The following is a 25,576-nucleotide window of genomic DNA, read 5'->3' as shown; positions in this document are numbered from 1 at the left end:
CAAACAAAGGCCTGAGTTCCTTTCAGAGGAAAATGTGAAAAACGGACCCAAACAGGCAACACAGCAGATAAGCCCGTTAGCTTTGATCTGTGTATGAAGTGGGAAGGTCTCATATTTCCAGGAAGCAGAGGAGATTTATAAAGCTCAGCTAACTGCTGTTTGTTTGAACCACTGTTGGCATTTCAATGATCAGTAGAAGTTAAACAGCTACACACAGACTGGATGGAAAGTTTCTGGACAGCGAGGACATTTTAGATTGTCGTTGCGCCCTGAAAAGGCTGTAGAATCTGGTGGGCAGGAGCCAGCATTCATTCATTTTGGTACTGGATGTCCTAAAAAGAAATAAACTGCAGAAAATCCATTACAGTTTACATTATGCTAAGAAACCTCGAGATAAAGCACTGCAATAGGTCTTTACCGCTGCTTAACTCAATTCCCATGCTGTATGTTTCATCAGTGACCTGTGCGGTGTTGCCTCAGTCAACTCACAGGATGCACAAGATGTGGGCTAATTTAACTGTTGATATTACTGTTCAAGTGGTTTTTTTAAATTATTATTATGTTAGGAAAATTTTTAATGTAAGAACATTTTAATTTCACTATCTCACATGCTAAGCTGGTATGCCAGTGTGCTGAGAATCAACTTTTTCAGGTTTTGCCAGTATGTCTGCTTGTGTGAGTGAGAGAGGAGATACTAAAGAAAATGATTGTCTTATCAGAACTAATTGGCTGATTAGCATAAAGTGGTTGGGAACTATTTTAGGGGCGATCGTGGCTCAAGAGTTAGGAGTTCGCCTTGTAATCGGAAGGTTGCCGGTTCGAGCCCCAGCTTGGACAGTCTCGGTCGTTGTGTCCTTGGGCAAGACACTTCACCTGTTGCCTACTGGTGATGGTCAGAGGGCCCGGTGGCGCCAGTGTCCGGCAGCCTCGCCTCTGTCAGTGCGCCCCAGGGTGGCTGTGGCTACAACGTAGCTTGCCATCACCAGTGTGTGAATGTGTGTGTGAATGGGTGGATGACTGGATATGTAAAGCGCTTTGGGGTCCTTAGGGACTAGTAAAGCGCTATATAAATACAGGCCATTTACAGGCCATTTATTTTGATAGGTTGATGGGTTTTAGTTGATTTTCATTTGCAACATTTGCAATGAGCACTGACTGAATTGTGTAAATGAAATCTTTGAGTTTAGGCGGTCAGATAGATAAAGCAAGTAATTTTAAGATGTGAAGTTGGGCATGTAAAATTGCAAATGGCATGATTTTTTTTCTTTTAGTTTATTAACCAGTCACAGAAACACTGGCAGATCAATTATTATTTACAAAAATCTTTTTTTGCATCCTTTTCAAAAGCAAATCTAAACCAAGAAAAGTGTCTGACTGTGGCATTATCACATCACAGAGGTATATAAGTATTTAGACTGTTTCTGGTTTCCTGTGTTTTTATTTCTCCTCTACCAGGTTTACGGTGCTGCCATTCAGTTCTATGAGCCCTACCCACAGGAGTGCCTGACCGATCAGCAGCTCTCCCAGCTGGGTCTCCTGATCCCCGACCCTCACAAACCGTCTCCCTCCAGCTGTATGGCCGCTGGCACCAGCAGCACCGCAAACGGCAGCCCGCGCTCAGTCTACACCAACAAGTGTATCTGCCTGCTCTCTCACTGGCCCTTCTTCGATGCTTTCCGCAAGTTCCTCACATTCCTCTATCGCTACTCCATCTCAGGCCCTCATGCCCTGCCCATTGAGAAGTGAGTACTCTGTGTTTTCTCTCTTCATTTAAAAATTGTATGCTCTGGTTGCTGAACATGTTATTATTTAGTGTTCTAGCAACTACAATGATTGGGTTGTGGAAATATAACTCTTTTCTTTGGCAGTTTGCTACATGGTGTCACGCTGAGATATGTCATTAGTTTAGTTTTAATTGTGTCTGAACCTGGACCTGTTTTTCCTGATGTTAGAGTTGAAAAAGAGAAAATAATTTTTTTTCTCACATGGAGGAAGAAAAAAGGGAACAGAAATTGTGTTTGGTCAGATACATACTTATAATTCTGCTGGTAAGGTAATGTGTAACAGAAGAGTCATGCTTTGTGTATTTCACTCCTGCTCATTACTGGTTGAACAGATGGATTATTCTGCTGCCTACTGCTGGCTCATTTTTCTTCATTCCAGGCACATCTCGCACTTCATGCACAAAGTTCCCTTCCCTTCTTCTCAGAGGCCTCGCATCCTTGTGCAGGTATGTTTTAACTGCAAGAGCGAAATGGTTCTTTGTGATGCTTATTGCATTTAATGCAGGCTCGAATGTTTAACCTGCATCTTGCTGAAGAATGAGTTGATTTCTGAAGGTGTTAGTTCACCCGCAGGGGTGCACCGCTTTTGGTCCTTCATTATGGATGAACATTTAAATGATTCAGTGCAGACTTTTTTTGCGTGGTTGGTTTTATCTCATTTTCCAGCTTTTCTTTAGCTTTCCCCTCATGACAGCCTGATGCTGAGCCAGCCGGTCTCTTCTCCATTACCGCTCAGGTAAGAGCAGCTGTGCTCAAAGTTTCTTTGTGCTAAATGTTAGTTTTAGTGTCAGATCTAGAGAAATATGTGTAAAACGTCAGTTAGAAAACATATCAAATTGTTGAACTGACAAAATGTACAGTTTGTCAGAAAAAAATTGCACCAGCATGTCCCAAAAAATTTGCAACAGGGTCATATTTACTGCTGTGTAGCATCCCATTTTTGTCTGATACAGGATTTTTGTTTCCAGCTTTTTTTAAATGGTGAAAGGTCTGGACTGCATGTAAGTTATGCTGATGTAATAGATGCAGTAGCACCGTCTTGCTAAAATATTCAAGGGCTTCCCTGAAAAAGCTGCCACCTGTAAATACCTCTCAGCATTGATGGCAACTTTCCACATGTGCAAGTGTCAGTTCTAGAGGTACTAATGCACCTCTATATCATCAGAGATGCAGGCTTTCAAACTGAACACACTGATATAATCTGACCCCAGAACAGTTTTACACTTTGCCTCATTACATTTTAAATGAGCTTTGGTCCAGAGAAGAAAGCTGTGTTCCTGGATCATCTTCACATAGGGCTTCTTCTTCGCATGATAGAGCTTTAACCTGTATTTGCGGATGGCACAATGACTTCTGGAAGTGTTCTTGAGTCCATGCAGTGATTTCCATGACAGAAACATGTCATGCCCTGTTATGGCCACAGTGGTGCCTGAGATCCTCTTGTTTTCATACAGTCGTGTTCCTGGCCTGTTGTCAGTGACACTCATTAGGTGCAAAATGTTTTCACAGCTGTTTTTTTTAAGGACCACTTAAATTTCCAGCCTTTTATTGTCTGTGTCTCAAAGTTTTAGAGGCATGTTGGTCCCATCAAATTAAATAAAACTGCATGAAAAATTAAATCTTTTTCATGCAATAGTAAAATGTTTCAGTTTAAACTGAGATTGTAAAATTCTGGGACCACACAAATATTTATAGAAAAATGTGGGTTCGTAGCCAATGCTCTTACTTTCTTTTGGGTAGGATTTGTTAGTTTGTACCCGTTTTTGTCTATTCATGCAGATTCTCCTTTGCCCCTGAATCCCCACCAGCTCCAAACGAAAATATGTTTCCAATCTAAAGTTTTTGTTAAATTAGGCGCGGCTTCACTTTATTTCTACAAATCATTGTGATTGTTGCCAGACAGCTCTGTGTGACCTTCGTCTGTCCACTGCACTTGTTTTCAAAATGACTTTGGCTGATCCAGATGTTACTTTGCAGACTTTAGACATTTGTAATGAGGTTGCAGGTACTGTTCCTTTTGAACACTCTTCATATTTGGACTGCAAGACTGCATTTGTGTATCAAAGCGTCACAGTTGCGTCACAGTTGCATGTGACTGTGACGCTTTGACAGTCACATGCAACCACCATTGCAGTGATATGGGTGTTTTTGTTTTTCTGATGAGCAGAAATGCCATATCTGAATTTTTTTTCTGTTCTTCCAGATCATGTTTTGACTTTCATGGTTCTACTTAAATGGTCATTTTAATATTTTGAACATTAGAAGCACTTCAACATCTTTAATGGCCTTCCCTGTTCTAGTTGAAGGTGTACTATTGGTATCAGTTACCTTAATTTTCCATGGCTGAGTATTACTTTAACTTTTGAACATTTTTATTGCAGTTGTATTTACCTTAGGTTACTTAAAAATCAACATTTGAAGTTTGTTCAGGTACCACATTTTTTTTCCAAGAATTGTTGTTACAACAAATAATCCACCAAATCCAAATTACCTTACTTTCTGTGCCAAGTTTATATAATCAGGTCTGAACTCGCCTTATATTATAAATATTAGAGTTGTTTGAGAAACCTAAAGCCTTTCTTTCAAAAAATATATACAATAGATTTTAAAAGAAACAATTTAAAAGAAAATCATTTATATATTTATTTATTTAGTGGTGGTCGATTTTCCACACTGCTCCACAACCTTGGGCCAGAGAACGCTGTCACCTTGCTGGTGTTTGCTGTCACTGAACATAAGATCCTGATCCATTCACTACGCCCGGCCGTACTGACCAGTGTTACTGAGGCTCTCGTGTCTGTAAGTAACTCCATTCAGCTGTCATAGAGTGCTCTATCTCCCCTTAGTTTCACTGCCTTCTTGTTTTATACTTAATTTAAATGAATGGCAGCATTTACAATTGCAAGAAAACGTTTGTGAACCCCTGTCTATATATCTCTATAAATACAATAAAACATTGTTGTAGGTAAAGAAGAAAACCTTCAAATCCAGTCATAGAAATATATAGTTGGCCACTGACTTTTCCGTGATAGAAAAGTAAATTGCTAAGATGAGCAGTAAATTTGAAGGTGAAATTAGATAGAGGTGTTTTCAGTCAGATGACAAGCAGGTGTGAGTGGGTGTCCTACTTTTAAGAGTGTGGATTTATCCAAGCCTGACCTTAACATTAAAAGTTTGTGATGCTAAACATGACATAGAACCACCTATACTTACTTTCCACAGGAGGGGTCAACCAACAGAAATCACTCAAGGAAAATGTCATGTTAAAGTCTGAATGACTATGAAAGAACTCCGGGTAACTTCCCAGGACCTAAAGGGCTCTTTCACAGAAGTTAACTCCGTGTTTCCCCCAACGAGATAATACTAAACAACAGCAATTTGAAGTAAAGGGATGCAAGGAGAACACAACTTCTCTTTAGAACATGGACAAGTCAGGACAAGCCAGCAAGCTGTTGAACCAGTGTTTTTGTGGATGGATAATAGATTGTTTTTATTTCAAATGAGAAGCATTATGTTTGGAGAAAGGAATAATCAGCATTCCTGGATGGGAGCCTTTTTCCATCTGTGAAACATTGTGGTGGTGTCATAGAAATACTTGTCATCACTGATGGAAAAAATTAAGAAAAAATTAAGAATTATACCAGCACACAAATGAAATTTTCAGGACATCTGTGGGTAATGAGGAGAGCCAATGATCTAAAGCATACAAGTACCAAAGAACAGTTAAACATAATGCTTTAGAATGATGAAGCCAAAGTCTGGACCTTAATCCAAACGAAATGTGGAATGTCCTGTATCCACCGTAATTCTGTTGTTACACCTGGACGAGGAGGTCAAAGGAGATAGAGAAGGGAGGGGATGGGGGGTCACAAACATTTTCTTAACACTGCAGATGATGTTCACGTTTTGTTTTAATCCTATACATGGCTCAGCTATACTGTGAATCTGACCACGTGCACTATAGCTCAGTCCTGTGTTAACAGGAAATTCACTGAAGGAGGTTTGTCTGATTTTTCTGCTCTTGTGCTCTTTTTCACCCTCCTCAGATGATTTTTCCGTTCCACTGGCCCTGCCCGTATATTCCTCTGTGCCCCCTGGCGTTGGCTGATGTGTTGAGTGCCCCCTGTCCGTTCATTGTAGGCGTGGACTCTCGCTACTTTGATCTTTATGATCCCCCTCCGGATGTCAGTTGCGTGGACCTGGACACAAACACCATCTTCCAGTAAGCACAATCCTTAAAACCTTCCCACAGCTGTAGGTATTTAGGTAAGAAAGTGAATTTTGCTGAGCTTAATCTTCACCGTGTTCATTGTTCTATACAGCGATCCATACAGCACCTTCTAAGCTATAAGCTCAACATCCTTTGGTCCCTCTATTTTTCAGACAGCATAGCTGCTGGCTCATGAGTTCTAACTTTAGACATCAGGCCAGAGATTGGGTGGAAATGGTTATTTTTGTAGTGTCAGACTTGTTTTAATATGACGAGAATGCAATTTTCTAGCGTGCCAGGTAAGGTCAGTAATGGTTCGCATCATTTTTGGCCTTATTACCAGCCAGGCAACGTTGGGGTGGTCTGAAATCCCTCTTGGCCTAACCACTGCTCATGTTGATGTTGGCCTCAGTGTATGTTTCTGCTTTTCTAGCCATGAAGATAAGCGAGCCCTCACATGGAAGATTCTGCCAAAGAAAGCTTGTAAAAACCTAATGAATGTGCTGAATAATCTCTACCAGCAGCTTGTTGATGGTGAGTGCTGAAGCGGTGGGGCAAATTATTGTAAAACTGCATCCAGTGTTGGCGTTTATTTAGTTCATTTCTGGATGTATTTATGGTAAAGATCACTTTCAATGATAATTAGGGTCTAACTAAGGTCTCCACATTGCACGCTCTTCTATTTTTATCATCTGTAGTCACTGATTGTGTTGCCTTTACAATTTGCTCTCCATTCACTTTCCTTTGTCCAGCTCTCCATTCAAATCTGAAAGCCAGCAATAATCCCATCAAAGCATAATCTCCTAATTATCCGTCTGCTCTGGTGTGGGGCTCACTGTATTGTTATCAACTTTTTGCGCGTTTGAGGAAGCATACCCACTGAGTGAACATGAAACCTGCTACTTCTTGAGCTGTAGGAATCTGAATAATTTAATTTTCTAATTCAGTGAAGTTGAAAATCTAGCCAGTAACTGCCACAAGTGCTGAATATTGATATGCATGCCAGAGGTTGTAGTTGAGACATTTAACCCTGTTGGAAGTCTCTAAATAAGGATATCAACTAAGGATTAAAAAAATGTAATTATGTAATACTAATCCTCATTCACAGTAGGATTACTTACTGGAATACTGCAGCTGTGCACAAACCTTTCAACACATGCACTTAGATCAGAACCACTTCATCAAAATGCAAATGATGCAGCTGGCTCAGCTGAAAGTAGTGATTTACCCTTTATGTTGACATTAGCCTAAAGATCCTGATATGTGCTGTCAGCTGCTAAAATGCATTTTCCTCCTGCTTCAGGTCAGTACCGACCAGATGGGCTGCTGGAGCTGAGCATGAGCGATTCGTCAGAGTTGAGCTGTGGGAAGAGTCTCCACACACTGGAGCTAGAGATCCAGGAAGCCTTTCTGCGCTTCATGGCAGCAATTCTGAAGGGCTACCGCTCCTTCTTGCGCCCCATCACTCAAGCGCCTTCAGAGAAAGCCACAGACGCTAGCTCACTCTTTGACTTGCAAGGTATTAGGAATAATGTCAGTGTCCACATGTAGCTTGAACTCTCAACAGCTCTCCATGTGCAGAGGAAACAGACTGAATGAATTAGCTGGTGTCCTCACCCCACTGGCCTCTTCATATTCCTCACACAGAAACATGAAAAGTCTTAGAGGTACAGAACTGGGCAAAACAGAGTTTCTTTAATTCTAATCAGCTTGGAAGTCAATATTTGGTATGACCACCTTCATTCTTTAACATAGCCTGAACCTTATGGTACTTTTCTGCACTCACCACATTTTTTTTTAAACTTTCTATTTCCAATTTTCCATAGCAACAAAAATGTAACAAAAATATATCAAAAATATAAATGGAACAAATTGGGACACTATTCAAGAATCTTACAAATAAAGAGGTATAGACTGGATTAAATAACAGTCTTCAAGCCTTTGCTTGTAATTGTGCCATTTAGTCCAGTGTTGTGGAAAAAGATGTCCTTCGAGTCGTAGAAAGAAAGTCAGTCTCTAAATCAAGTGTATTTCTTCTTTAATCTCTAGCACTTGCTCTGCTAATCCAATTCCTTGTTATGGCCTTTCTAGTTTCTGTCCTTTTTTGGTATCAAATCTCTGGGTAGCAGACCCAGTAGGAAGGTCTTGGGTTCCTTAGGGGTGGCATAAGCCATGATGTCATCCATTAACTTGAATATACTGTCCCATAATGGTGTCAATTGTGTACATGTCCAGAAGACCACACTGTCTCCAATATTGTTGCTGATGCCGCTGAAATTTGTTAGTAATATGTGGAGTAATAAAGAATCTAATTAGACTTTTCCACCCAGATTCCCTAATTGGAACTAGTAGAAGTTTGTTGCGTGTTACACATTGTGACCCAATCACTCTGACAATAGTGCACTAACCACATTTTACAGAAGGATTTATACACTTGCTGTCTTACCTGTCTCCTGACCGCTGACGTCCATAATGTTGACGATCTGAAACAGAAGCCAGCCTGAGCTCTTGGAGAAAATAATGCTGATACTATTATTTTAGTTTCTCTCTGGAAAAAGTAAGAAAATTGTGTGACATATCCTGACAGATTAGCTCTATTAATTTTGTCAGATTTTTTTGGAGGGTGTGGGGAAGAAGATTTATTGTGCATTTCTCAATGCCTTCCCCATTGATTTTATTAGCATGGCTATTGGCTAATCTCAAGGATATTTAATGAGTTAGTGGAGACTTACTGAGTCATTTTAATTTGAGAATCTAGACCAACCAACAAGAGCCTTCTTAGAACTAAGAGCTCTAGGGAACTGACTTGACAATTGACCAACAGAGCTGAGGCTGTTAACATCCAATGTGGTGCGCAGAATCAAAAGTTAACTTTGCTCTACTTTTTCATCATTATCCAGTCCTAGTTGTACAGTCACAATGCATGATTAGTGCTAATGACGTTCTGAATATTTAAGCTAAGACCACATCATCTGTCGCACCTTCTTCTCGACAGCTGGCCTGCCTCAAGCACAGATGGCGTTGTTTAATACATGAGCTTTCGTAAGTGTCCATTTCCACCTCCGAGTAAATACACAGAGAAGCTGTTTGGGCAGGAAGGCTAGGCTTTGAGGAGATGCTCGGGTTGAAGGGTCGAGGCTGCTTGCAAACTGAAGGTTAGTCAGTTAACACTGCAGCTTCTGAGCTCCAGAGGGTTGTCATCCTGCCTGTGGGTCTGAGCCCATGAAAGCTGCTTTGCATCACAGTTGAAGTGAGTTGGGGTGATAAGCCTGCTCCACTGGAGAATAGCTGGAGCCAAGGCTGCGTCCTGTCTGAAATATGTGATACAGCAAACAGGAAAAGCTGCAGTATATTACATAATAACTCAAAGAAATATGTAACAGCTCGTACATCACATTTGAACTCCTGACCACTTTTTACTTAATATCCACAACAATAAAATATTACTAAGTATGTTAATATGATGATATGAATCAACATCTGTGTCTATGACATTTTTACACACACGCTGCAGCTGTGTTCCTTTTTACTCTGATTTTTCAAATTTGCAAAGCAGATGGTAAATTTAAAAAAACAAACTTTTACTTCAGTTCAGGTTATTTTCTAAATAACAGATGAACACATATACAAGCACCACCTGCTAGTCAATCCATTTTCTTTAAAATGGTATCACCAAGCTCAGTGTGCTGATGGCACTCTGTTTTAGAGGTGTTCTAAAATATTTGTCTTTCTCTGATGAGCATTAATGAACTTTAATCCTTGCTCTTTTCCTGCTGCTTTTAAGACATTTCAACCTCCTTTTGTTCTCTACGGGCCTAACGTAATCCTGAACCAGAGAGCACTAAAGCCTTGTAGGCTGCTTGTTGATTTTATTTCAGTGGCATTTAGACATTTAGTATGTGCCGCTTTATTTCATAGAAATTATTTTATTATTTTGACGATACTACCTATTGTTTTCTTAATCCTTGTTTAATCATCCAGGTTAGGAAATCCCTTCAAAACTGATCAATGGTCAGTGGTTGTTGATCAATGGTCATGACAACTGACCTCACAGCCCACTGTTCACCAGTGGTGCTAGTTTCAGTCATTATGCAAATGTATGTGTATGAAAAAGTCACTCAGGTGAATGATGAAACATTTCTCCAACTGAAAACGCTACGTCCAGATGAAAAGAATAAACTTTTTTGGGTCTGCCCTGTTGTTGTTTTGAAGTCATAACTCAGGTCAAAAATAACTGGACTGCATTTTTAAGGTCACTGGAAGAAATGTGAACTAAATAAACATAATTATTTGGCACTCAGATTGTCAGATCCAAAGTGCATTTCGGTGACAGCACAAAGCAAAAAAGCAAAAGTTTGAAATGCATTAAAGATTTTGTTGTTGTTTTTTTAAGTAATCGGTAAGTGGACTAATTTTTAAGGCCAATGTTTTAAAATGTAGTGAAGGACATAGAGAATGGTATCGTGAGGCTACCCTGAAACTGACCTGAACAGGCCCAAATTGCAAGTGGCCGGCGTCATGATTAAAATATTTATCAACTGCAGGAAGTGTTTGGCTTCCACATCTGTGCTGTGAGCCAGAAACCATCCATCCTATTCTGAGTCTCATAACAGCAGTGACTTATTAGAAGCTTTCAGCATCTAGTTTTTCACCACGTTGTTGCACATCCCGTATTGGCCATTACACTAACAACATTGTGGCTTGCATTATCCAAACCAAGACAAATGGATGCAGTATACATACAGCTTGTTCTAGAATAATGGGTTCTTTAACACTGACATGTTAGATCTCAGCAAAGTAAGGTTACTACCATGTTTAATAACTCATCTATGTTTTTCCCCTCAGGGTTCTTGAAGAGCCGCGACCGCTCACACCAGAAGTTCTACTCCCTAATGACGAAGACCCAGATGTTCATCCGCTTTATCGAAGAGTGCTCCTTTGTCAGCGACAAAGACGCCAGCCTGGCCTTCTTTGACGACTGTGTGGATAAAGTGAGCTTTTTTATTTTATACAAGAGAATGCTATATCACATGCATACATATTCATTTTGATGCAGTAGAGGGGGGAAAAAAGCCCTTTTCTTTTCTGGCATTTCTTTTCTCAGTGGACCCCCACTGTGTTCCACTTACAGTAGTGTTAGCAGATTTCCCTCTTCTCTGTGTCACTTCACTTGTCTTCAACCAAACCTTCTCGAGTTTCCCTTTCTCTCTTCCTTTCTGCCTCCACTTGTGAACAGCTTTACAATTCAGAGCGGGGTGCAGATAAAGGAGGCAAGGTAAGTCTATTTTTATTCTCACCTATCCTGAAACATTTTGTTTCCAGATAGAGGAATTGTGCATGGTGTATGGTAAGCTTGGGTGGTCTTTACTTTTTCATACTCTTATTACTTCCTGATATTTCAACAGGGTTCATGGTGTGTGATGATGGTGTGTAAAAAACCAAAAAAAACCAAAAAAAAAAACACCCCACAAAAAAACAACCAGCAAATGAACAGAACCCCTAAAAGCTTAGATAGAAGTCATTGTGGCAATGGATTTGAGGAATTAGCAGACAGACAATTAACCTTTGCTGCCTTCACTGTCATCAGAAATAGGATTAAAAAAAACTGCAGTAGATAACATTTGGCTCTGTAGCTATTCTAAATGGTATTACAGCTTATTGTGCAACATCATGTTCACTTTCCTGTCTTTCCAAAGAAAGAAGGCTGTTGGTGCTAGTACTGCCAACATTAGCCGCACTCTGGGTAGTTTTTACTTTTTGACTAGTTGATGGTACAAGTTTTAATTTAAACTGATCAGGAAATTCTAGGGGCATGTCCAAATTGGACGTTTTAGCTTCTTTAGTGAAAAATTTCACAATGTATTGTTAAAGTAGAATATGTTTACTGTTTGGAATTGTATTTTAACAGCTCTCTGCGCTCACTTGAATGATACATCAGTAGCTACTGCTGCACTACAATACATGCTCTCAATACAACAACTCCATACCAGTCTAATTGAGATCCAGCAATGTAATGATGGTGCTTAAAATCGTAGCAACCAGATCTCTAAATACCTCTACATACCCTGTGACTGAAATATGGCCCAAACCTACTACATGATACTCATAATGTAACCAAATTATTTTGAGTCATAATTGGAAACAGCTTTGTCTCAATGCTCTTAGAAAACCCTCCAGCCATACAGATATGATTTAAGCTTTCATGTTATCCCGCCCACGTATTCTTGTGTCATTTAAATTAGTTCCTTATGATCCAAGCTGTAGAGCCTTTTTACACATTCTCTATTTTTAATGAAAATTCTCCCACATCCACATTAAATTTGCTGCCACAGCAATTTGTCCCGAGATAGTGAATGCACTGTATCATGGAAAATCCATGTGTGCAGTTTTCTGCGAAGATTTCTTCCTTCAATTTTTCATGAGTCTAGTGAGTAAGGGTTTTTAGCGCTTCAGTGATTTCTGAAGCGCTAACAGAGCTTGAAGTTAGTTCTTTGCTCTTCCACTAGGCTCACATTTTTTCGTGTGACAGTGTGAAGACTCGGAGTTGCTCTCAGTCCATCTCCTTTTTTCCATTGGGAGCACTTTGAGTAGGTTGACCTCATGTGCTCATGGGATGTGTCCCCGTATCAGACCATATTTGTGTGCAGAACGTTCAGTTTTGTGTGTTTGCTGTTTTAAAGACTACCAAACCACTTTGCTTTCTAAGTCGCATCTTTGGGTCACTGGTTTTTGCAGGTGACATTTATAACTGACTTTGAAATAGTCTTTGCTGTCCTTGCATTGTGTGTGTGTGTGTGTGTGTGCTCTGGCTGTAATTGAGACAAAATGGAAGTGAATACAGAAGCCAGGATCCACATCCTCCCCTCCCTGTTTTCCCAGACCTGCACTGGAGCCTGTGTTTCCTGATGCAGCCTGTGCGTCACTTCTACGGGCGATTAAATCCCTTAAACTGTCTCTGCACTGTGGCAATGTGGATGACGTTATCTACTCTCTAGGAGACAAAACGCAGTGCATCTCTCAGCCCACACACAGGAGTCCCATACATGAAGATAAGGTTAAAGTCTACACATCCCTGAGGGCAAGATGTTTGCTGTAGCAGCAAAACTAATTAAATCCAAAAGACAAAAACACTAGTAGTAATTATGCAAGAAAGATAATATCAAACAAAGAGTCATGTGATTCTATACAAAAACATACAGTATTAAGACCTCGGTAACAGTAACTCTTTAAAAGGTATACACATTATTAAAGAAGCACTGCTCATGTAGAGATTGATAAATCAGTTTTTTCTAAATTTCTCATCTATTCATCACATTGAAACATTTGTCCATATGCCCTAATTAGACAGCTCTCCGTTAATTTGAAACTGTTCAGGGTTTTGATAAAAACGAATGTTACTTTTTGAATGTGGAGTGTGTCTGCAAATACGTGCTCCCAGTAGTTTTTATAATACCCCGATTTCCTGCCACCTGAATGTTTTGTTTTATAGCTGGAAACAGTTCACAGCAGAATTTCAAAATATCCAAAATATGGACGGAAAGAACCTCTTGGGAGCATGGTGCCACATCGAAGTCACAGAGTGTTTATTTAAAGGAAGTTGTTTGACATTTTGGGAAAATACACTTCTTGGCTTTTCACAGAGTTAGTATAATTTGGATGTGAATTGGATAAGTACAAGTTCTGCTTTCTGGGTGGTGATATGTTTGGATAGCTGCTTGGCAGGGAACACTGGTGCTCTGACTTGTATTGCTAATCATGGTTAGCCACATGGCTAATGCTAGCAGCATTGCTATTGTACAAAGCAATATAAAATCCTAAAAAACCCTCTCCACTGGGTTTGTCGCTATACTCTTACCAAACTCTCTCATCTACATCTTACCTAAGGGGGTTTGTAGAAACCCTTGAAAAACTGACAGCTCCTGCTTTTACTCCTGTGTTTTAAAATGTGCCCATAGAAGCAGCACAGAAAATCATGTTGGCCTCTGATGTTCTTTAATGGACAAAAGAAGAATAATGAAAGCCTTCTTTAGACAGCACTAAGGAAGAGACACTCCCACACTCCACTGCTTTGACTGAGGTTGTTATCAAACTTTAATTACCATCTGAATAACTAGACTAAATTATGAACTTTAAGCAAGTGCTTCACCTCCCTTCTTTCCAGCTTGAAGAAAATCATTGCCTGTAGCGCCAAAGCCTGTCATTAAGCACTTCTCAATTTACGATGCTTCCCTCTGTGACACTGGGTGTTTTAAATCCACCATAAGCTCAGACCCTCTGATTTAAGATTCACTTTGTCTTATCTGTCTGCCCTACCAGTATGGCTGTAGTAAAATCTTTGCACTAACTCCAAATGTCACTGATGAAAATGATAAATGAGGACCATTATGCTGTTGTTTCATTTGCCCACATAGATTTGTTTCTGGCCTCATTAATAAAAATCAGAACACCTTTTTTTCCCCATCAGTGGGCACCTATAATCTTTTATCATTCGATAAAGAGATACGGTTGTAGATATGGTCTTGGAAACTCAGCCTTACAATAACATAACACCAAATGCTGAGTGTAGTCTCCTTGCTATGTATCTGAGCCAAACAGACTGACAGTGGGACAAACCGTTATGAGAGATTCTATAGAGCCAGTTTATACCTTAAGCTGACTTTGGCATGATATGCTCATCTTTCAATGTGTAAATCAAACTGATCATGGTCCTTGTATATTAATAAATCAGGTGGTCTTCCAAGGCTGAAGTATGCTATGAAAAATTTGTTCAAAGAAAAAGAAGGTAGTATATATGTAGATGGTGAATGCATTAACACAATCCCAAAATAATCAAATTTCATAGAAATGTTTTTTTGTATTCACTTTGAAATGGGGAATAACTTCAGCCAAATCAACTTGCCACTTGCAACGATGCAGCTGCCTCAAGGCGAACATTAAGAATCAACAAATGACCTGTTTTTTCTGCCTCATCTTTTCTTACTTTAAACCATTTATGTCAGACAAATCCAGACACAGACCACAACAGACGTTGACTCTAAGTTCAGTTAACCCTGTAAGAGTTGTAAATTGAGTTGCAGTGTTACTGAATAGAAAGCTACTGAACTAACTGTTGTTCTAGGTGATGGCTTGCACAGAAAAGTTGTTCCAGTGTCCGTTGATATATATAAAGGAGGAGAGGGTGTTGACTGAGTTTATGTCCTTGTTGCGTGGGATGAGTGATCTTTACTCTGTATTTATTGAGCTTCTGCGCCCACAGCCCTCTGGGTTGTCTGTGCATCCATCTGTCCATTCTATTTTGCAAACACAATATTCAGTCCATATTATAAAGCTGCTACACAATATGGAATTGATATGGACTGAGTAACGTGTTAGGAATGAAAGGATGCCACATTGTTAGATAGAAATAGAAATGAACAAACTGCAGAGGGCTGAATTTAAGGATACCCCAAAAGTGAAAAATGATTCAGCAGGTTAGTCAATTTTGCTGATACTCAAAAGTATTGGGTCTGACAATGGGTCCAAGGATTTTACCCCAGTACTTAATGGCAGTCAGGTGCCATTGCATAGCCTGTAGAGGTCTGTGATTCCCTCCATGGATATGCCTCCCCAGAGCGTCACTGACCCATCACCTGAACTATGTTACAGACAACATATGTTCTCCACGGCTTCACTAGACCTTTTCACACCTGTCACATGTGCTCAGGCTCTCATCTTTGAAAAGCACAGGGTGCCAGTGGTAGACTTGGCAATTCTGGTATTCTATGACAAATGCCAGTTAGGTCAATGCTGGGCAGTGAGAACACTGGGTCCTTAGGCCACCCTTATGAACGTCATGTCTGTTTCTGATTGTTTTCTCAGAAACATTCACATCACGTGCCTGCTGGAGGTCCCTTTTGTAGGACTCTGGGAGTGCTTATCCCGTTCCCTCATGCACTAAGGAGCAGATACTAGTCGTGCTGATGGGTTAAGGACCTCCTACGGCCCTGTCCAGCTCTCCTTGATTAACTGTCCCAGCACTGGAGTCTTGAGACTGTGCTGGGATAGGCAGCAAACCTTGGCAGGTATCGATGTGCCATGCTGGAGGAGTTAAACTGCCTGTGCAATCTCTGTAGGGTCCAGGTATCAGCTCATGATAGCTGTAGTGACACTGACCTCAGCCAAATGGAAAACAGTAAAAACACATGGAAAAGATGAGGAGGGAAAAAATGTCAGCGTTTAACTAGCTTCCAAGTTTTCAAACTTTCAAAGCATTGTTTACTTCAAAATCAGCTTTTTAGGCCAAGCAAGGAATTTGAGACTCTCAGTGGATTTGCTCACTAATACAACAGACATACAATTGAACAAGAACACCAATACTTAACAAAGTCACATTAAATCAGTTTAATTTTTGTATCCTTGTTATATTAAGACACACAAGGCTTCAAAATCTGTACTTTACATTACAACCTCTATCCCTTAGACTCTCAACTCAGTTGAAGAGCAGCTCCTTAATGGGCTAAAATGACATTGAATGTCATGAAATGAGGCATTTAAACCACTAACAGTAATTATAGTTATTTTTGAGTCCCTTCTGGTATGTCGTAATGATTATAACAACAATTCTGATGATACTTTCCACTCAGATGTCATAATGTGTTCTGCCATTAAACAGTTTGCTAATGAAACGTAAGTATAAAAATAATCCTTTAAAAAAGCAAGGAAAGGCAAGCAGTAAAATCTAGGTCACTCTTTGTCATCATTCCTCAGCTCTGACACTCATTCTGTAACAATCCTGCCAACAGAATCAGCTGTTTTGGAATAATACTGGGCAAAGATATGTTTGCTAAGACTTATTATAGGCCATAACATCAAGATCTATATGGAATTTCCGATCTGTCAGACGGGGTGCTTCATACTGCCTTCAGGTGTCATAGAAGACAGGTCACAGTCTCACGACCTGCACACATTCCTTCATGTTTGTGTTTTCTTTTCTGCAGGTGGACAGCGACAGGCCGGAGGAGACCCGGCTTATAGAGATTGATGAATCCCAGCGTAGTGAGCACACAGTCTTCATCACGCCTCCAGAGCTGCCTCCTCTGCCCGAGGGAGAGGAGCATCCACTATGCTACAGGTACAAACTGTACTTATGGAAGTACAGTTACATTTCCAATGGAGGAATGGGGGTGCATAGATAGATAGATAGATAGAATAGATGCAAATTAACTGGAAGAGACTTAAGGATTAAATGTGACGCTACCAGGAAGCCATTATCCTCTAGTACCACTGTACTCCAGAACTGCAATCTACCTGGAGTGTCCAGAATTACGAGATGTTCATTGCTCAAGGACATGACTGATGTAAGGAGGGCTGAAACACGATCACCACTGAACAAGACACACAAGTTAGAAATGTTAAGATTGGGCAAAGAAATATCTGAAGACACATTTTTCAAAGGCTGTATGGACAGATGAAACGAGAGTGACTCTTGATGGACCAGATAGATGGGATCATAACTCGATCACGAATGGTTAAAGGGTACTAAGAGTCAAAGTGGAGGAGGTGCACTGGTTTGGGCTGCTATTATCAAGGATGAGCTAGTTGCACCATTGAAGATGGACTTAAAATAAACTCCCAAACCTATTGCCAGGTCCTAAAGGATACTTTCTTCAAGCAGTGGTACAGAAAAAAGTTAGCAGCATTTAATAAGACTGTTGAGTACATATGATGGTGCATTGAACTGCATGAAAACAAGTACTCCAGCGCTTGGCTACCCAGTAAAGGTCTCAAAGATGATAATAATGACACAGCCCTCTTCCTTGTTAGCCCTTCTGAAGCTTAAGATTTACAAACAGGGAAGACAGTATACCTCTTTAAGCATTTGGCAGGTTGTGGCTGCTGCTGCACAAAAAAATTGACAGATTATGGATGAAAGACTGATGGCAGTCATCTTTCATCCATAGGCTGACTGCCTATGTTATCTTTGCTAATTAAATGTGTTATCTTTCCTATACAAAATGAAAATAAACAAGTACGACGGGAAAATTTGGGTTTTAAACAAAGGAGTGTGTAACATTTCCTTTGTTAAACATTCAGGTTTTTAGGTTTATTAACAATTTGGCTTGACTGAGAGGACTGGATTTGTTCCATAGTAAAATGAATCTTTCACTTGCCTAATAATTGTGCACATGGTGTATATAGTATTTTGTTCTAGTTTCATTCTGTGATGTCTGCATGTTTTTGTTTGCATGACATTTTTGAATAACAAAGTCGAATGTTGTGCACAAATGACGAGTAATATTTGTTTTAAATTTGGAAAGACATACAAATATGCTGCTGAGTACAATCCTCCTACTAGATGTCCTTCCTTGAGATGAACTGGAAATTCTCACAGCTAACAGCAGGGAAAAATCTGAACAATAGATTAAGTTTCAATTTGGTTAGTTCTTTCTTTTCAATAGCTGACTGAGGACCAGCAGGAGTTGAGCTGTCAAAGTGAGGACCAAGACTGAACTCTGCTGCTGGACCGTGTGGAGCTGAATATTTGTATTCTGCAGTCATGCCTCATTCTGAATAATTTTTTTTTTTTTTTCAGAAGCACTTAAGTTATGTCCCAATCATAATCCATAATGACCAGCAGTTTTTCACATTTTTTTTTATTAGCTCTCTTTGTAGACAATTACAAAAAAGGTTTTGTATTGATGTCACTCTAACCTTGGAAGCAACCATTCCCCACAGGGTGTTTAGGCTCCAGCCTGATGGATGCCAACCCACTTTGTATGCATGTAAATAACTGTGTGCCCTCTTTCACTAATGTGTGAATGTGTGTTTTTCATTAGGTATGATGGTTTCCCAGTGTTGAGTTTAGATCTATTTGACCCCGTGGAAGGTCTGCAGACGCCCTCCTCCCGCCTCGCTGCCAGGCACAGCTGTCCCACCAGCCCTGCCCCCATGTTTAGACGCACCAAGCAGGTCAGCACAACAGAAACATGTTTTTGTAACACTGCAATTTATGGGTTCATTTGGATTTTCATACTGATTTATTTATGCTTATAAATAAGGCAAAAATACATGCTGCTTTACCTACACGTCCAAACATGCTCCAAGAATCTCCAAAATTTTACAAGGCTGATAGCAAGTAAGACCATCAAAAAACATTTCCTTTTGTAGAGTCAGTATTTAAAGTTGATACTTGATAATTAAGCACACAGTACTGAACAGCTTCAAGCAATCCACAGATTTAAAAAAGATGCAAGTAGAAGTTTTTGTCTTGTTGACATGGTTTCCTTGCAGCTTTTTCTGACATGAGACAGTAGCGTAGGTAATTTTCATTTGCCATTATCTCCTGTGTGAATTCGACATGTCCCCGAGACCGAATTATGCATAATTTCTGCTTCTATTTTTCATCCACAGGAGATCAAATCAGCCCAGAAGATTGCTAAAAAGTACTCATCCATTCCTCAGCTGTGGTCCAAGTGCCTGCTGCGTCACTGCTACGGCCTGTGGTTCATCTGCCTGCCAGCATACGTGAAGGTGTGCCACTCCAAGGTGCGAGCGCTTCGCACAGCCTACGACGTCCTCAGGAAGATGCAGGCGAAGAAGCTACAGCCCCCTGATGAGGTACATCAGCTGTTGCCCCAAATTACCTGCTAACTGTTGATCATAGACTGTGTATGAAACTTTGACAAAGCCTCCAGATCTAAAAAGTGAAGCCAGTACAGAAGTGCCGTAAACATGTATTTTCTCTAACTGTCGGGAAGGAAAGAAAAGTCTACACTTTTCTGATGAGTTTATAGACTCATTTGCTAGTTTTAGATCATGTGGAATACAGCATGAAGTTAATTTTTCATGTGATGGTACTCATGGCCTCTGTCAGTGCGCCCCAGGGTGGCTGTGGCTACAATGTAGCTTGTCATCACCAGTGTGTGAATGTGTATGTGAATGGGTGGATGACTGGTTGTGTAAAGCGCTTTGGGGTCCTTACGGACTAGAAAAGCGCTATACACATACAGGCCATTTACCATTTATTTACCATTAGTATAAAAAAAAAAGATATCCTTGAATGCTCGATTGTGTGATTACAAAGTTGCCAGCCTCAGTTACACAGTCGTCCACTCCTCACTCATCACATCCAGTTTAAAAACAGTGGCAGATTTTGTTTACAGTCTTTTGATTCAAGATGTCCAAACACACTTGCACAGTCTGTTTTTCAGTCTGTAGTATTTCTGCCCAAACAATCCACATGCAGGTCTGCTACCGGGTTCTGATGCAGCTGTGTGGACAGTATGGGCAGCCTGTCCTGGCAGTGAGGGTCCTCTTTGAGATGAAGAAGGCTGGAGTCCACCCCAACGCCATAACGTATGGTTACTATAACAAGGTACAGTGGTACTGCTGATGATAATGAAGGTAGAACTTGTGTGAAATTAATCTATCAACAAATTTACACTTTGTTGTTTTAAAAATGGATAGGCTATGACTCTCACTGATATCAACTGCTCTGCGTTGTCTAACGGATCCACGTGAATGCTGGGACATGCAAACACTGTTGCTGTCCTCCCTGCTCCCCTGAGCTTGCCATCTGTTTTGTTCGCACATTATAAATAATCTGCTGATTTTACTGCAACTTTAACTAGTGCATGGACACACCAATGACAGCCAACTGGCAATTTATAGAGCGACTGTCAAATAAGAAACTTGTTTTTCGTCAGCAGTGATGGATAAATGTGCAGACTGAGGCAGAGTAATAAAAGTCTGGAGAATTGGTTACTGTAGAAATCAATCAGGTTACCGGCCACATTATGAAAAAAGTATTTGTTTTAGTAAATGTCATATTTAATATGACTGAAGGAATAAATAAAAGCAAAGATTAAGATGCAGAGAGGAAATGACCTCTGAGTGACCTCTGAAGCCCCAGATTGAGTGCAGTTTCTCAAATTTGATCTTCTGGATAAACATAGCTTAGGAATTTGGATGATAATAAGGCATACTGATTGCAACCTTGTTGATTGTTTATTCATGATTCACAAGCAGTCGCATAAATAATTGCATTCAGATAATCACACTGCTGTGCTCATTGCACAGTCAGTAAAAATCATCTGTCTCTTGGTGGCACTCACAAAGCAGAGACACTTCATTGTAGCAATGGCTGCAATGGCAAACAGACACTCAGATTCAGATAAAAGAAAACATCGCTGACATTTGCGGCTTACCCCCAAGGTTGTGTGACACGGTGTGCGATCACCCGCAGGTGTCAGGATGAACCACATCCCTGTTATCACTGTAACCTGCCCCTGGTCTGCTGAACCAGGGAGCATAAAAGTAAATTGGCTGATGTGGGAGCAGACTGTCAAGAGGCAAGGCTGCAGTAAAGGTTACTAAGGGTAGTGTTTTGACACCTGAGAGGATCATGTTTTCCCTTAGAAATAGATGGCCTGGAGGCAGGAGGTGGCAGAGTTGTACTCTGGCACAAGCTTTGTGTTCACAGTTACAGGTGGGTTTTCTTCCTCTTTTATGCTTCTTTAGGTGTTTGAAGTCCAAGTATGGGAATGAGAAATCTGCATAAGCATGCTTAAATATTAACTCTGCCCTTCATTCCCTATTAAATTCATTTAGTTCCATATAAAAAAGTAAAAAAACAGCAGAACCTGAGGTGATCCATAGCTATAGAAAACTAAACTGAAAATAAAAAAAATAAATACATTTAATTTAAATAAATGAAATACTTGAAGTTGCCCAGGGCAGGGGAGCATGCAATGATCTGTACCTATGTCACATGTCAAAGAATAAATAAAGGATTTTCATTCAGCATAAATGCGACATTGCATGATCAGTGAGAAGAGCTTTGACATCACAGCAGCAAACTGAACAGCTTTTAATGTTTGCAGATTTTTGGCCTCGGTGGGTTAGACAAACCATACCAACTGTTCTCTGTCATCAGTGCTCTTTCATATGGATCTGTCTTTGCACTACACGAGGCTGGACTGGGTTCATAGTCAGACTGTTATATCAGAGTAAGAAGTCAGTCAATCTCATTTAAAACTAAATCTCATTTATCTTTTAATTATGTAAAATGGGATATTGTTTTCAGCCAGTTCAACTGTCAGTATGAAACTAGAACCAGCAGGTGATGAACTTTACAAACAGCTGCAGTGTTTTAATTAATGAGTTCCAGAGATGTTAGCAGAGGGATTTTCTTTTAGCCCTTGGCAGAAATGGGGTATCATTTCCACTTGCTCTTCTGTTTCTTTTAAACTAAGCCCAACTAAACGGTCTGCTGCCTGTAGCTTCACATTTACTGGAGCAATATGAGGGTCATATTCTTCCAACTACCCTCACGAAGCACAATTCACAAAATGTCAAGCTTTTTTTTTTCATGTTGCTCAGGATATCATCATCGATGCCATTCAGTTCAGCCTAAAAAGTAGTTCTTCCTTGAATACAAAATGTGGTTCTTCTCTAGCCCTCTTGTCACTGCTGACAGCTCAGTAGTGCGACCTTATTTAATGAAATCTTCTGAACCTGCATACAAAAAACGACGGTGTGATAAACCCAGTTCTGTTCGGCTGCGTATCACTTTTCTTTATTATTATTGTTATTTTTCCAGGGAGCCCCCCCCCCCCAATCAGCCTGTTGAACGTGACTTGGTCACCAACAGCTGCAATTCTGCTCTTCTGATCTTGAGTCTGACTGTAGATCTAATACCAGTGCAGTTAATGCCTTTGATGAAATATTCATTCAAGATGGGTTCATATGGAACAGAGATCGGTCCTATTTCAGTTCAGTCACTTCAAAATATTCAGTCGAAATAAATTGAATCAAGTCGGACGCTCGTCAGACTTGTCACGCTCATTTAGGAGAAGAATATGAAAATATTTTATTTTTGAATTCATTTGGCAGCAAACATTTTTCTTTTCATGATATGATAGGAATCTGTTTCCCCTCCTGATGTCATCCTATCCTCACATCCGTCCCCATTTTCTTTGTCCTGCTCCTTGCCCAGGCGGTACTGGAGAGCACATGGCCCTCCAGCACCAGAGGAGGATACTTCCTGTGGATGAAGCTAAGAAATGTCATACTGGGCGTGGCGCAGTTCAAACGGGCACTACGACGACACGCACCCCTCACCCAGAGCCCTCTGTCAGGTAACTGTGATCAGTAACAGTCTGCATTCCTGAGAAAAGAAATGTCCCTTTTTCTCTTATTAGTCTGTCATCTTTAATGAAGAGAGTCAGAGTCCTTGACCTGACACGTCCCCTGGTGATTTGCATTCAGTCTTGGAATACTGTTACTCCACAAGATCTGGATGTAACTAATCAAATTTGGCAATAAAGCAGTAAGTGTAGCATTGCAGGCAGAGCAGATGACACACTGAGCATGCAGCTTGCAGCACAAGAGCCACAGACTGTCTCGTTAGTGTTTTCTCCTGCTTAAATCTACTTATGATTTCAATGACAAACATGAACACACAACCAAACTCCAGGAAAAATGCACTGCTGATGTTGCTTTCCAGGCTTGATGGTTAATTAGTAGCTCAGGTGCAGTACATTAAAGAGGACTGCAACTAAAACTAATGATGTGTAATACTCACATGCCGCTGCAATGAGCCGAGAAGAAAAGGAGCACTACTGATTTTTCTTCTCATAATAATAAAAACATCAGCAGTACATGCAAAACATCTGACCGTAGGTTCAGTTGGACCTTCTGTAAGCCCAAGCAAACTTCCCTCACATTTTTCTTTCAGACTTGCCCATCCATGAATGTCAAGCTCTGAAAACAAATTCTACCTGTCCACCATTCCTAAAATTAAATTTGCACCTATATTACAGTTGAAAGGTGAAACTCTAAAACACAGCTATCTCAGCATGCGATTGAACTCCCCTGCATGCCAGTGAACACCTGCACACTCACTGCATGCTAATCCCCGGCCTGCTAATCCCTGCTTTTTTAAGATACTGCCTGTTAGCAACGGGTGCATTGTGTTCTTCTCCACAGTTCAGTGCTGATTCAGTCTGAAAGAGCCAAAGGTTCCTGTGTGTTCCCATTTAACAAGCACACACTCATCCTTGCACAAGAAGCACACAAGCCACAATTGCACTATATCTTATTTATAGTACACAACAAATTTCCATTACATGCGCACTGTCAAACAACTCTTTAGTCTACGCTAATAGCTAATTAGAATGAATCAATTTTATGTGCAACAGCTGAGCCTTTCTTTCTTATAATTAACACAAAATTACTAGATATTATCCTGCTAATAAATTTACAGTTTAGGAAATTTGGGCAAATTGTATAACCCAAGTGAACTGTTACAACCACTGTTTTATATAATTGGATTTTCTTCAAAGGGCCCGTGTCTGTAACTACTCACGTGCAGTTGCCAACCTCAAAGAAATGTCATGCGTTCAAGCATGAAAATGGGAATAGGACATGTGAGTGAATTGGCAGTTATATGCAGTCTGTTTGTGAAAAAAATCTGTTGCCGTCTACATACAAAGAAATTAGGGCTGGGTATCGTCACTGATTTCTAGAATCGATTCAATTCCAATTCACAGGGTCCCCAAGCGATTCGATCCACGATTTGATTTAATTCGATTCGATTCAATTCTATTTGAATCTGGGAAATTTTGACAGTCAGAAATATTATAATTCAGATCAGTACATTTACATATTTTTGTATCTATAAAAAGGAAGCTGACACACGCAAGACCTTATCAAAGGTGTGAGCATCACAGCAGATGCCTTTGTGTCAAAGTAGCTGAAGATAAAACACAGAAAAACATGAAGGTTTTCCTGGCCTGGGATTTTATAAAAATATTCTGCAGTACATCAAAAAACGAAAGAAAACCATTAATCAACATATGAACATTACCTCTGAAGTTACAGCGGTTTTATTAGCGACACGGCTAAGCGTTTTGCATAATTTTAAAAAGTTTAAATTTGTTCAGTATTGAACGGCAGAAATTAGGTTTTCTTTTCGGAAGTATATAAAACGAAAAAAAAAACCTCGGCCGACAGAGCTGTAAACAATGGTAGACTTGTGCGTAACAAGCAAGCGAATAATGAAGAAAACAGATTTTTAGACGGGAAACTGTTCTTGATACAGAGAGAGAGTGAGAGAGAGCTGTGCATCGTGGTCGAAGCAAAACAGTAAAAGTAAGAGCGACAAACATCAAACATGACGATGTTTATGTGAAGCGTAGTTTGGATCTGCTTTTACTGCTGGTTCGGTCAATATTGTTTGGAGAGACATCAAACTAACAGCTTTAGAATCAGCGCATAAAGGGCGAAAACACAAAGCGCGGACCCGCAGACAGAAAAAAACCCACCCCTAAAAGAAATTCCAATGAAGTACTTACATTCAGAGTTCAACCAGAACCTCACAGATTTGAAAGAGAAATTCCTCTAGTTGCTGCAGGACAGCATTTTTATTGCAAAATGATCGAGTGATCAGCAACCTTGCTTTTATATATGAAGCTAACCAGACTGCAACATGTTGGTAATCTGTCAGTTTTTACAAACTCAACAGCAGTTATTTGCAAAACTTTGCCAGTCTGCCTGAGACTGATTGCAGATTGTTTGGAGACAGGTTGCCTCCCACCAGGCA

The 25,576-nt window shown here is 40.2% G+C and overlaps 1 protein-coding gene across 1 annotated transcript in view; it reads left to right on the top strand.

Annotated features, from left to right (window-relative positions):
- The window catches only part of LOC102310308 (DENN domain-containing protein 4C), a gene marked incomplete at its 3' end in the record, with an annotated part of 57,172 nt that extends 37,678 nt beyond the window's left edge, over window positions 1–19,494 (top strand). The window contains 12 exon segments of the mRNA XM_014340761.2: window positions 1,456–1,742; window positions 2,164–2,230; window positions 2,462–2,520; window positions 4,439–4,583; window positions 5,831–6,006; window positions 6,428–6,528; window positions 7,298–7,513; window positions 10,840–10,985; window positions 11,231–11,269; window positions 16,971–17,104; window positions 18,810–18,942; window positions 19,384–19,494. Coding sequence (XP_014196247.1) covers window positions 1,456–1,742; window positions 2,164–2,230; window positions 2,462–2,520; window positions 4,439–4,583; window positions 5,831–6,006; window positions 6,428–6,528; window positions 7,298–7,513; window positions 10,840–10,985; window positions 11,231–11,269; window positions 16,971–17,104; window positions 18,810–18,942; window positions 19,384–19,494 — 1,614 coding nt within the window.
- Window positions 19,495–25,576: the final 6,082 nt, after the last annotated feature.

This window comes from Haplochromis burtoni, unplaced genomic scaffold (assembly GCF_018398535.1).
Source record: "Haplochromis burtoni strain Fernald_Lab_line unplaced genomic scaffold, NCSU_Asbu1 Contig_401, whole genome shotgun sequence".
In the NCBI taxonomy this organism is placed as follows: domain Eukaryota; kingdom Metazoa; phylum Chordata; class Actinopteri; order Cichliformes; family Cichlidae; genus Haplochromis; species Haplochromis burtoni.
Note: the sequence above shows the minus strand (reverse complement) of the source record. Positions and strands in the feature narration are given on the sequence as shown.